This window comes from Chiloscyllium punctatum, chromosome 11 (genome assembly GCF_047496795.1).
Source record: "Chiloscyllium punctatum isolate Juve2018m chromosome 11, sChiPun1.3, whole genome shotgun sequence".
Taxonomy (NCBI): domain Eukaryota; kingdom Metazoa; phylum Chordata; class Chondrichthyes; order Orectolobiformes; family Hemiscylliidae; genus Chiloscyllium; species Chiloscyllium punctatum.
In genome coordinates, this window is record NC_092749.1 from 4,156,157 (window position 1) to 4,168,505 (window position 12,349).

At 47.6% G+C, this 12,349-nt stretch overlaps 1 protein-coding gene across 4 annotated transcripts in view; it reads right to left on the bottom strand.

Moving 5' to 3' along the window:
* LOC140482684 (protein-tyrosine kinase 2-beta-like) overlaps positions 1-12,349 on the bottom strand; it is a 202,156-nt gene that overhangs the window by 141,028 nt on the left and 48,779 nt on the right. For all 4 annotated transcript variants that reach the window (XM_072580197.1, XM_072580200.1, XM_072580199.1 and 1 more), the window contains exon 2: positions 1,733-1,962. In XM_072580197.1, the coding sequence (XP_072436298.1) occupies positions 1,733-1,921 (189 nt within the window). In that variant the 5' untranslated portion in view covers positions 1,922-1,962. The remainder of the gene's footprint in view (positions 1-1,732; positions 1,963-12,349) is intronic.

Below are 12,349 nucleotides of genomic sequence, written 5' to 3' on the forward strand. Positions count from 1 at the left end.
TAGGTTTGGGAATGGCACACAACCCTCATCCTTGTCTCTTTCTGATGGGTCAATGGAAGAATTTTACAAATTTTGTCCATCTTCGTCACAAACAACTGAAACCAGGTCTCTCCAAAGAGACAACACTGGACTTGGCTCTGTCAACTGCAAACTCTGTTAGGACTGTGTCTCCAAGGGGCAAGCCAATGGCTACAGCCTCCCACAAGTGAATGTTTGAACAAATGACACTGCTGTAGCAGTAAGTTCCTAATACAACCAGCTTAAAGTTTGTGTTCGAATCTACTAAATTGCAATTGTGCATCAGAAACATTGCTGCAGAATCTCACATTTTTGTTCAATGTGCTTCTCCTTCTCACCCACAAAGATTTCAAGTGACGCCCTTCTTAAAACTCACACTTTGAGCACAAACTGGTCAGTGGAGCTTTTGAAAGTTTCACCCTCCCCCTTCACTGAAAGCCTATAGTTTTATACTTGAAACTATAGAAGGAATGTAGATGTGTCAAAAATAGGCCACAGACAGATTGTTAACTTCCTTACAGAGTGCCGTGATATCCATCTGTAATCAGCAAGGCACCAAAATATTCCGTTGGATTTAGTGTGTTGGTTCATTGCGGTTTCAGAATAAATCCAGGTCTACCACTGTCCCAGTCATGTCCGGCTAATTTTACAAGATTACGGCCAGAAACAATTCAATCAAATTTTACTGTAGCCCATTTAATAAATCAAAGTCAACTGGTAAACTGTTAATGAGTAACTTGGAGAAAGTGATGTCTGCAGATACTGAGGATCAGGGTCAGAAAGGGTGGTGCTGGGAAAGCACAGCCGGTCAAGCAGCTCTTCGTTAGGAATGTCATTCTGACTCTTGCTCCTCAGATGCTGCCTGACCTGCTGTGTTTTACAGATGGATATCGTGGCACTCTGGAAGGAAGTTAACAGTAACCATGAAGCTGTCAGCCATCATGAAATCCAACTTATCAATGAGGGAACAATATCTGTCATTTATACCCAATCTGTTACCACGTGGGGCAGGGAGAAAGCCTGAGAGCAATGGGCAATGGAAAGCCTATCACAAAGGGCACGGGGAAACGGTTCTGACGCTGCAGATGTGATACCAGGTTGGTATGTTGGCTCCTGAGTGCCAGGGTCAGGGACGTCACTGTAGGAAATTCTGAAGGGGCAGAGAGGGAACAGCCAGGCTGTTTTGGTCCACGTTGGTACCAGTGACATGGGTCAAAAGGAGGATGGGGCTCTGCAAGCAGAATATAGGAGGCCAGGGAATATGTTAAAGCTAGGACCTCAAAGGGAACAATTTCAGGATGACTCCCAGTGCCGCATGCTCGCAAGATCGGAAATCGGAGCGCAGACTGAATGAGCATGTGGCTGGAGCGATGGTGTAGGAGGGAGGCTCTTAGATTCTTGAGGATTTGGGACCACTTGTGAATGTTCCAGAAGGTCCCGGACAGATTTCTTTATCCAGAGGGTATTGAATCTGTGCAATTCTCGACTACAGAAGGCTGTGGATGGCAATTACTCAATACACAATCAGGAAAGAAATCAATTTGAGAAGCTGAAGCTGTCACAGGGGGATAGGGAGAGAGTGGGATTGTGGCCAAAATGTCATCCCACTGCAGAGATCAGAGTTGCTGCCTGCTCAGTCTCTGAGAGTCACATGGTCTCTATTACAGCACTGTGTTTGTCAGTCTTTCTCAGAAAATCGGTTGCTATGACTCACCCGGATTTCTGTCGTGTGGTTGCATTTGACTAACTTGAAGTTTTTGCCCAGGTTGATGCTGGTGTTGCTGCAGAAGCAGACTTTAAGGATCTTTGTCACCCCTCCCTCCTTGGAGGTGTCAGACTGAATGCACAGAGCCTGGGTCGTGGCATCTCTCCACACATCCAAAGGGTTTTGGTCACCTGTCATTTTCCAACCTTCAGGTTTCCTGGGAGAGCACCATCACTGACCTGGGGGGAGGGAAGCATTGACATCAATTATAACAAAGCTCATTTTGAAATATTTCAGTGTACAACCACAGAAGCAACCTTTTTCAAGCTGGAACCTTCAGTATCTTGTATTGACCGAGTCTGTCAGGAACATTCTTCAACACAGAGACAGGAGAAAGCCATTCAGCTCCTTGACGTGTCCCGTTTTTCAGTTAGATCCTAGCCGATTGACCCCAGCTCCATTTTCCCATTCCCTCCAAATCTCTCAGTATCTCTCCTACCGATGACCAGCACCAAGAGTGAAGTGAAATTGGCCATGACCCCAGAGGACCATAGAACTGCTCTCTCACTCCAAATAATGTGGATGAATTGATCAGGTGACCAGGGGTGGGAAGTGAACATTCAAGGGTATTCCATATTTAGGAAGGACAAACAAAAAGGAAAAGGCAGTGGAATTGACATTACTGGTTAAAAAGGATATAAACACAAGATATTAGCTCAGACAGTGGCAAATCTGTATGAGGGAAGTGAGAAATATCACAGGGCAAAAACTATCAGTGAGGGTGGTATACAGACCACCAAATTGTCATGGTGAACTTCAGAATGGCATTAAACAGGAAATCAGAGATGTGTCCAGTAAAGGAACATCTGTATTTACAGATGACATTAATCTACATATAGATTAAGGGAATCAAGTTATTCACAATTCGGTAGAGGAGGAATTCCTGGAGTGTATACGGGATTGCTTTCTGGACCAAAACGTTGAGAAAACAATCAGAGAACAGACCATGTTAGATTGGGTATATTGCAAAGAGAAAGGACTAGTTGATAACATGGTTGTGAGACACCCCTTTGAGATGAGTGACCATTGTATGGTAGAATCCTTCATCCAGGAGAGTAAGGCAGTTGGTTCTGAGGCTGGGGTCCTGAATCTGAATAAGGGAAAGTATGATAATATAAGACCAGAACTGGCTCTGATGGATTGGGAAATGTGTCTGAAAGGAATCACAGTGGATAGACAATGCCAAACATTCAAAGGACAAATGGGCAAATAACACAAATTATTTATTCATGTCTGGGACAAGGGTGTACAGAGAACAATGACCAAACCACGGCTTAGGAAGGAAGTGAGAGACAGTAATAGATGCAAAAAAAGGACATACAAATTGGCAAGAAAAAACAACAGTTTAGAAGTCACTAAAGGAGGACTAAGGGATTGATTAAGAAGGGGAAATTAAGGATGACTGTTATAGACGGTGGCACAGTGGTTAGCACTGCTGCCTCACAGCACCAGAGACCCGGGTTCAATTCCCACCTCAGGCGACTGACTGTGTGGAGTTTGCACATTCTCCCCGTGTCTGCGTGGGTTTCCTCCGGGTGCTCCGGTTTCCTCCCACAGTCCAAAGATGTGCAGGTCAGGTGAATTGGCCATGCTAAATTGCCCGTAGTGTTAGGTTAAGGGTATGGGTGGGTTGCGCTTCGGCGGGTCGATGTGGACTTGTTGGGCCAAAGGGCCTGTTTCCACACTGTAAGTAAACTAATCTAGAACATAGGAGAAAGAGAGGACTGCAGATGCTGGAGATCAGAGTCGAGAGTGTAATACTGGAAAATCACAGCAGGTCAGGCAGCATCCGAGGAGCAGGAGAATCGACGTTTTGGACATAAGCCCTTCACCAGGAATGTGGCTTATGGGCTAAGGGGTTGGAGAGATAAATGGGAGGGTGGTTGGGCTGGAGGGAAGGTAGCTGAGAGTGCAATGGGTGGATGGAGATGGTAAGGTCAAAAAGGAGGGTGGAGTGGATAGGTGGGAAGAGAGATGGACAGTAGATAGGTCATGAGGGTGGTGCTGAGCTGGCAGGTTGGATCTGGGATAAAGTGGGGGGAGGGAAAATGAGGAAACCAGTGAAGTCCACATTGATGCCCTAGGGTTAGAGGGTCCCAAGATGGAAGTTGAGGTGTTCTTCCTCCAGGTATCGGGTGGAGGGAGTGGAGATGGAGGAGGCCAAGCATCTGCAAGTCTGGGGTGGAGTAGGAGGGGGAATTAAAGTGTTCGGCCACGGGGCAGTGGGGTTGGTTGGTGCGGGTGTCCCAGAGATGTTCTCTGAAGCACCCTGCGAGTAGGTGTCCCGACTCCCCAGTGCAAAGGAGACAGCATCAGGAGCAACGGATGCAGTAAATGATATTGGTGGAAGTGCAGGTGACACTTTGATGGATGTGGAAGGTTCCTTTGGAAACCTTGGAAGTAGGTGAGGGGGGAGGTGTGGGCACAGGGTTTTCACATCTTGTGGTGGCAGGGGAAGATGTTGGAAGGGGAGGGTGGGTTGGTGGGGGGCCTGGACCTGACGAGGGAGTTGTAGAGGGAATAGTCTTTACAGAAATCAAATAGGGGAGGGGAGGGGAGAGAAATATATCTTTGGTGGTGGGGTCTGTTTGTAGGAAATGTCGGTGGATGATGCGGTTTATGTGGAGGTTGGTAGTGGGGAAGGTGAGGACCAGGGGACTTCTGTCCTTGTTACGGTTGGAGGGGTGGGGTTTGAGGGTGGGGATGCAGGATGTGGATGGGATACATTGGAGGGCATCTTCAACCACGTGGGAAGGGAAATTTTGGTGTTGAAAGAAAGAGGCCATCTGATGTGTTCTGTGGTGGAACTGGTCCTCCTGGGAGCAGATGTGGCGGAAGCGGAGGGATTGGGAATACGGGATGGCATTTTTACAGGAGGTAAGGTGGGAGGAGGTGTAGTCCAGGTAGCTGTGGGAGTCGGTGGGTTTATAGAAAATATCAGTGTTGAGTTGGAGATGGAGGGGTCCAGGAAGGGGAGGGAGGTGTCTGAAATGGTCCAGGTGAACTTAAGGTCAGGGTGGAATGTGTTGTTGAAGTTGATGAACTGTTCAACTTCCTCATGGGAGCATAAGGTGGTGCCGATACAGTCATCAATGCAGTGGAGGAATATGTTATAGAACATAGATCAGCATCACACAGTACAGGCCCTTCACCCCTTGATGCTGTGCTGACCTTTTATCCTACTCTAAGACTAACTAACCTACATACCCTTCATTTTACTGTCATCCATGTGCCTATCCAAGAGTGGTTTAAAGTGTCCCTAATGTTTCTGACTCTACTCCCACCGCTGGCAGTGCATTCCACACACCCACCATTCTCTGTGTAAAGAATCTCCCTCTGACATCTCCCCTAAACCTTCCTCCAATCACCTTAAAATTATTACCCCTCATGGTAGCCATCTTCACTTTGGGAAATAGTCTCTGTCTATCCACTCTATCTATGCCTCATCATCTTGTGCACCTCTATCTAGTCACCTCTCATCCTTCTTCACTCCAATGAGAAAAGCCCCAGCTCCCTCAACCTTCCTTCATAAGACACACCCTCTAGTCCAGGCAGCATCCTGGGAAATCTCCTCTTCACCCTCTCTAAAGCTTCCACAACTTTTCGGTGACCCGAACTGAACACAATATTCCAAGTGTGGTCTAACCAGGGCTCTATAGAGCTGCAGCATAACCTCACAGCTCAAACTCAATCCCTCTGTTAATGAAAGCCAATACACCATATGCCTTCTTAACAATTCTTTCAACTTAATGGCTCATTTGAGGGATCTATGCATGTGGACCCCAAAATCCTGCTGTTCTTCCACACTGCCAAGAATCCTGCCTCTAATCCTGTATTCTGCATTCAAATTCAACTTTCCAAAAATGAATCACTTCACACTTTTCCAAGTTGAACTCCATCTGCTACTTCTCAGCCCAGTTCTGTATCCTGTCAATGCCTTGTTGCAACTATAACAGCCCTCCACACTATCCACAACTCCACCAACCTTCGCATTATCTTGCTGGGGACTTAAGAACTGACAGTAAAAGTTTCTATAGCTATGAAAAAAGATATAGATTGGTTAAAAACTAGAGTGGGTCCCTTACCATCAGAAACGAGGGAATTTATAATGGAGAACAAAGAAATGGCTAGTGAATTAAATTCATACTTCATTTGTGACTACGCAAAGAAAGGACAGAAATAGTGTCCCAGAAATGATAGAGAATGCAGGGTTTAGTGAGAGGGAGGAACTGAACCGAATCTGTACTCGTCCTGAAATAATGTTGGAGAAATTGATAAATCCCCAGGGTTTGATAATCTACATCCCAGAGCACTTAAGGAAGTGGCTCTGGAAATAATGGATGCATTGGTGTTCAACTTCCAAGATTCTTTAGATTCTGGAAAAGCTCCTATGGATTGAAGAGTAGCCAATGCGACTTCACTCTTTTAAAAGTGGGGTAAAGTGAAAACAGAATTATAGATCAGTCAGCCTGATATTGGGAATGGGAAAATGCCCAAGTCATCTTGAGTATCAAGGATTTTATTGCAGAGCACTTAGAAAACAGGGGTGGAATCAGACACAGTCAGCATGGATTTACAAAAGGAAAATCGCGCTTGACAAATCAACAGTAATTCTTTGAGGAGGTTATTAGTAGTGTAGATCAGGGGAGCCAGTGGATGTGGTTTATTTGGACTTTCAGAAAGCTTTTGAGAAAGTCCAATATGGGAGATCAATGCGTAAAATTAAAGCACATGGAATTGGGAGCGATGTATTGAGATTGATAGAGAACTGATTAGCAACCAGGAAACAAAAAAATAAATGGGTCTTTTTCTGACTGACAGACAGTGACTTCTGAGGTACTGTCAGGATCACCGCTAGCACCCAAGCTATTCACAATATCCATTACTGATTTAGATGAGGGAACTGAATGTAATATCTCCAACTTTGCAGATGACACAAAGCTGGGTGGGAGGGTGAGCGCTGAGGAGGATGCAGAGATGCTGCACTGTGAGTTGGACAGGTGGAATGGGTGGGCATATGCTTGGCAGAGTCAAGATAATGTGGATAAATGTGAGGTTATACACTTTGGTACAAAAACAGGAAAGCAGATTATCATCTGAATGGTGATAGATTGGGAAACAGAGAGGTGCAATGAGACCTGGGTGTCCTTGTACATCAGTCACTGAAAGGAAGTGTTGCAGGAGCAGCAGGTGGTGAAGAAGGTAAATGGGAAGTTTGCTTTTATAGTGACAGAGTTGGAGTACAGGAGCAGTGGTGTCTCGCTGCAATTATACAGAGCCTTGGAGAGGTCACACCTGGGATACTGTGAGCAGTTTTGGTCCCTTATCTGAGGAAGGGTGTTCGTGCTCTCAAGACAATGCAGCAAGGGTTTCCCAGACTGATTCCTTGTCTGTTGCGACTGAAGTATGAAGAGAGGTTGAATCAGTTTGGATTGTATTCCGGGGACTTCAGAACAATGAGAGGGATGGAATCTTATTTTTTAAATCCTGTAAAATTGTAACAGGACTAAACAGGTAAGATGCAGGAAGGAATATCCCAATGGTGTGGGGTCATGGTTTAAGAATAAGGGGTCAATGATTTAGGACTGAGATGATGAGAAATGTCATCAGCCAGAGAGTGAGGAGCCTGTAAAATTCACTAAAACAAAATTACTTGAGGTCAAAACATTGTGTTTTCAAGAAGGTGGTAGAAGGAGGTAGTCTTGTGGCTAAAGAGATGAAGGGAAGGAGGGGTGGCACATGGGGTGGGGGTGTGTGGGGAGGTGGGGGAGTAAGACTAGGGTATTGAGCTTGATGGTCAGCCATGAGGGGCTGAGTGGCCACCTCCTGCTCCTCTATGGTGAGTTTAACCTGAGGGACACCAGAGTTTGGGAGAAGATTTGTAGCTCGGGAGCTCATTGTTGTGGTTCTGTTCGCGGAGCTGGGAATTTGTGTTGCAGACATTTCGTCCCCTGTCCAGGTGACATCCTCAGTGCTTGGGAGCCTCCTGTGAAGCGCTTCTGTGATCTTTCCTCCGGCATTTATAGTGATTTGTCTCTGCCTCGTCCAGTTGTCAGTTCCAGCTGTTCGCTGCAGTGGTCAGTATATTGGGTCCAGGTCGATGTGCTTATTGATTGATTCTGTGGATGAGTGCCATGCCTCTAGGAATTCCCTGGCTGTTCTCTGTTTGGCTTGTCCTATAATAGTAGTGTTGTCCCAGTCGAATTCATGTTGCTTGTCATCTGAGTGTGTGGCTACTAAGGATAGCTGGTCGTGTCGTTTCGTGGCTAGTTGGTGTTCATGGATGCGGATCGTTAGCTGTCTTCCTGTTTGTCCGATGTAGTGTTTTGTGCAGTCCTTGCATGGGATTTTGTAAACTACATTGGTTTTGCTCATGTTGGGTATCGGGTCCTTCGTTCTGGTGAGTTGTTGTCTGAGCGTGGCTGTTGGTTTGTGTGCTGTTATGAGTCCTAGTGGTCGCAGTAGTCTGGCTGTCAGTTCAGAAATGCTCCTGATGTATGGTAGTGTGGCTAGTCCTTTGGGTTGTGGCATGTCCTCGTTCCGTTGTCTTTCCCTTAGGCATCTGTTGGTGAAATTGCAGGGGTATGTGCGTGTGAACGTGTGTGTGTGTGTGTGTGTGTGTGTGTGTGTGTATGTGTGCGTGTGTGCGTGTGTGCGCATGTGTGCGCGTGTGTGTTTGTATGTGTCTGTGTATGTGTGGGTGTGTGTCTGTGTCTGTGTCTGTGTGTGTGAATGTGTGTGTGAGAGTGTGCGTGTGAGCGTGTGTGTGTGCGCATGTGTGCACGCGCGCGCGTATGTGTCTGTGTATGTGTGGGTGTGTGTGTGTCTGTGTGAGTGTGTGTGTGTGTGAGTGTGTGTGTGTGTGAGTGTGTGCTTGTGAGAGTGTGTGTGTGAGTGTGTGTCTGTGTGTGAGTGGGTGTGTGTGTGTGAGAGAGTGTGTGAGAGTGTGTGAAAGTGTGTGTGAGTGTGTGTGCGCGCGTGTGTGTGTATGTGTATGTGTGTGCGTGCGTGTGTGTCTGTGTGTGTGTGGGTGTGAGAGTGTGTGGGTGTGAGAGTGTGTGGGTGTGAGAGTGTGTGGGTGTGAGAGAGTGTGGGTGTGAGAGAGTGTGGGTGTGAGAGAGTGTGGGTGTGAGAGAGTGTGGGTGTGAGAGAGTGTGGGTGTGAGAGAGTGTGGGTGTGAGAGAGTGTGGGTGTGAGAGAGTGTGGGTGTGAGAGAGTGTGGGTGTGAGAGAGTGTGGGTGTGAGAGAGAGTGTGTGTGAGAGAGTGTGTGTGTGAGAGAGTGTGTGTGTGAGAGAGTGTGTGTGTGTGGGTGCGTGCCTGTGTGCGCATATGTGTGTGTGTGTGCGTGTATGTGTGTGTGTGCCTGTATATATGTGCGTGTGTGTGTGCGTATGTGTGTGTATGCGCGTGTGTGCATGCGCGCACATGTGTGTGTGTGTGTGCGCATATGCGTGTGTATGTGTATGCGTGTGTATGCGTGCGCATGTGTGTGTGTGTGTATGTGTGTGTATGCGCGTGTGTGTGTATGCGTATGTGTGTATATGTGTGTGTGTATGCGCGTGTATGCGCGCGCGTGCACACAGACACACTATTTGGACACTTACCCCCCAAAAAGCAGCAGCAGCGGCAGTCTTGTTGTTGGTGTCCAATCCAACTGCCCCAGAGAGGGGGTGGGGGCAGACTGGGGGAGGGCGAGGGCAGGGTTGGAGTGGCAAGGGGTTGGGGGTGGGGTGGCGGGCAGGGAGACGGTGTTGGATGGGGCTGGGGGTGGGCATGGGGGCGGGGTTGGGGTGGGTGTTGGACGGGATTGGGGGATCATGGGGGGGCTAGGGTGGTGTGGACACAGGGCAAAGTTGGATGGGGTTGGCGGGGCGCAGATGGGGGTGTGGTTGGAGTGGTGGGTGGGGGTGTGGTCGGGCGAGGGTGCGGTGTTGGACAGGGGGTGCACAGGGGCCGGGGTTGGGGATAGAGCGGGTTGGGGGGGCCGATGGGGGCTGGGGTTGGGTTGGCGGGTAAGGTAGTGAGCGTAGGAGTGGGCAGGGGGGCTGTTTTGGATGGGTAGGGGAGTGCATGGGGGGCCGGGTGTGGGGGTGGACAGAGTTGTGGGCAGAGTGGGATGGGGGTGTGGTGCAGACAGGGTTGGGGGTGGGGTGGGAGTGGACGGGGTCGTGGGCGGAGTAGGGTGGGGGATGGGTGCAGACAGGGTTGGGGGTCGGGGTGGACAGGGTTGGGGAATGATGAAGGGGGGGCAGTGGACGGGGGTGGGTGGGGGTTCGCACACAGTGCGCTGCTGCCTTGTCTCCTGAACAGGGAGGGACCTGTACGAAAACTCCGAGCCCCAGAGGAGAGGCATTGAATCAATTAACCGAATAATCAATTATCCAAACGAAATGGTGCCCGCTCATCTCGTTCGGATAATCGAGGTTCCCCTATAACCATATTCACTAATAACCATCTTCTTAGTCAGTGTGGACTCGACTCGTCTAATGGCCTGCTTCCACATTGTCGGGAGTCTGCTCTAGAAACACTATCAATCTCACTCACTAATACCCTTCAGTGAAGAAACTCTGCCATCCTTACCTGGCATGAGCTACATGTGATTCCAAACCTACAGCAACATGGCTCAGTCTTAACTGCCCTCTGGGCAATTAGGGATGGGCAATAAATGGTGGTCTAACCAGGGATCACAGCCCGTAAATGAATTTAAAAAATAGCAAGGTGTCACCAAAATATATAATCTTCTGATTAAGCATATAAGCTTGGATTTAAAACTACAAAGAAATAAAGTGAATATTTATAGTAAGCAAAGAAATTAAATGACAAGCAGGAACCTCGGTACTATGCAAAAGGAGATCAAATAAAAAGGAACAAAAGATCAGCCTAGACAAGCTGTAAATAAGAATAACAGAACAAACATCGACAGAACTGACAGACACAAGGAGACTGAATAATTTCTAATCATTGGCAGAAAGCCGAGTTGTAGGTCCACGGATAGCTGTGGAACCACAGTCACCGAAACCGAGAAATCGGTCAATGTCTCTCACATCTCATTCCAAGACCACTCTCTCTGGTAATACACACAATGACAGGATTGCAGAATAAAGGACAGTTTTACAGGAAATACCAATGTGAATTGATGTGTGTTCGGAATGTCCCAGTCAATGCAAGTCGAAAAGCTCTCATGTTTTTCAGCAATACAAGCTCTGAGCGACCAAACGATGATGATTTGATACTGTCATCTCTGAGCCGGGACTGACTGAGTCACTTTTCATGATGCAATCCTGATTGTAATTTAATGATTGCCCTTTGTGGCTATTTCCATTACAGTTCTGTCAGATTATGTAATTCAGAAGAGGGCTGTATTGCTTTAAGTGCTTCAATACTTTCAACACACCTGTGGCATGAATGTGGAAATCTTGCAATGATAAATCCCACAAGTGACTGAATCAAGTGCTCTAACTGCTTGTAGCTTTTCCCTGACACCAGCCTTGACCCTGGCCATTGAGAAGGGCTGCTCCTGGTTCAATACCTCCATTGTACATGGGCAGGATCAGGAGCTGGACGAAACACACCAAGGAGAGACCAAGGGCATGTCAGAGATTGGATCCATACCTCACTTTACATAAAATCAAGAGGATCCCACTCCGAGTGAGAACTCTGTTCACCAGAATCACACTTCATCCGTGAATACACGACTGTGTTCACAATGACATCCCATTGTTAAATACACAGAAATAGAGAAACTAGAGTTTTAGTTTGTGATAGTTTGCCAATTGTCTCTGTTCTAGATGCTGTCTTCATGGCAGCTCAAATCATACAGCCAGGCAGGAAGGTAGTCATCCCATCAGATGTGTACTGGGTCCTTGAAAAACAGCTCTGCATTGGAGCAATCACTCATTGTGGGACAAAATTCATTTCCCACCTTACCAACATGGTCACAGCATAAATATAGCTCATCACTCCCTGCTCCCTGTGCTATCCCTTCCTGTGTTCCTGCTTCACACACCCCCATAACTCCCCGTCACTGCCCTCTCCTCCCAGTCCCCTCCCTTCTCTTCCAATCTGTCTCTGTTGTAAATATACCCAATGGCTTGGCCTCCACAACCCACTGCAGCAATGGGTTCCACAGATACACCACCCTCTGGCTGAAGAAATTCTTTCCCCTCTCTGCTCTAAAGGATCATCCCTTCACTCTGAGACTGTGCCCTTGGGTCCTAGCCTCTCTCACTGAGTGGAAACATCTTCTCCATGTCCCTTCTCTCCAGGCCTCTTGGTATTCTCTAAGGTTCAATCAGATCCCCCTCATCCTTCTAAACTCGATCACATACAGACCCAGAGTCCACAACCATTCCTCATATGACAAGCCTTTCATCCCCAGGATCATTCCTGTAAACCCCACTCTGGACCTGCTCCAAGGTCAGCACATCCTTCCTTAGATAGGGAGCTCAAAACTGCTCCCATTATCCCAAATGTGATCTGACCAGAGCCTTATACAGCCTCAGCAATACATTTCTGCTCCTGTATTCTAGCCCTCTTCAAATGAACGCTAACATTGCATTTGCCTT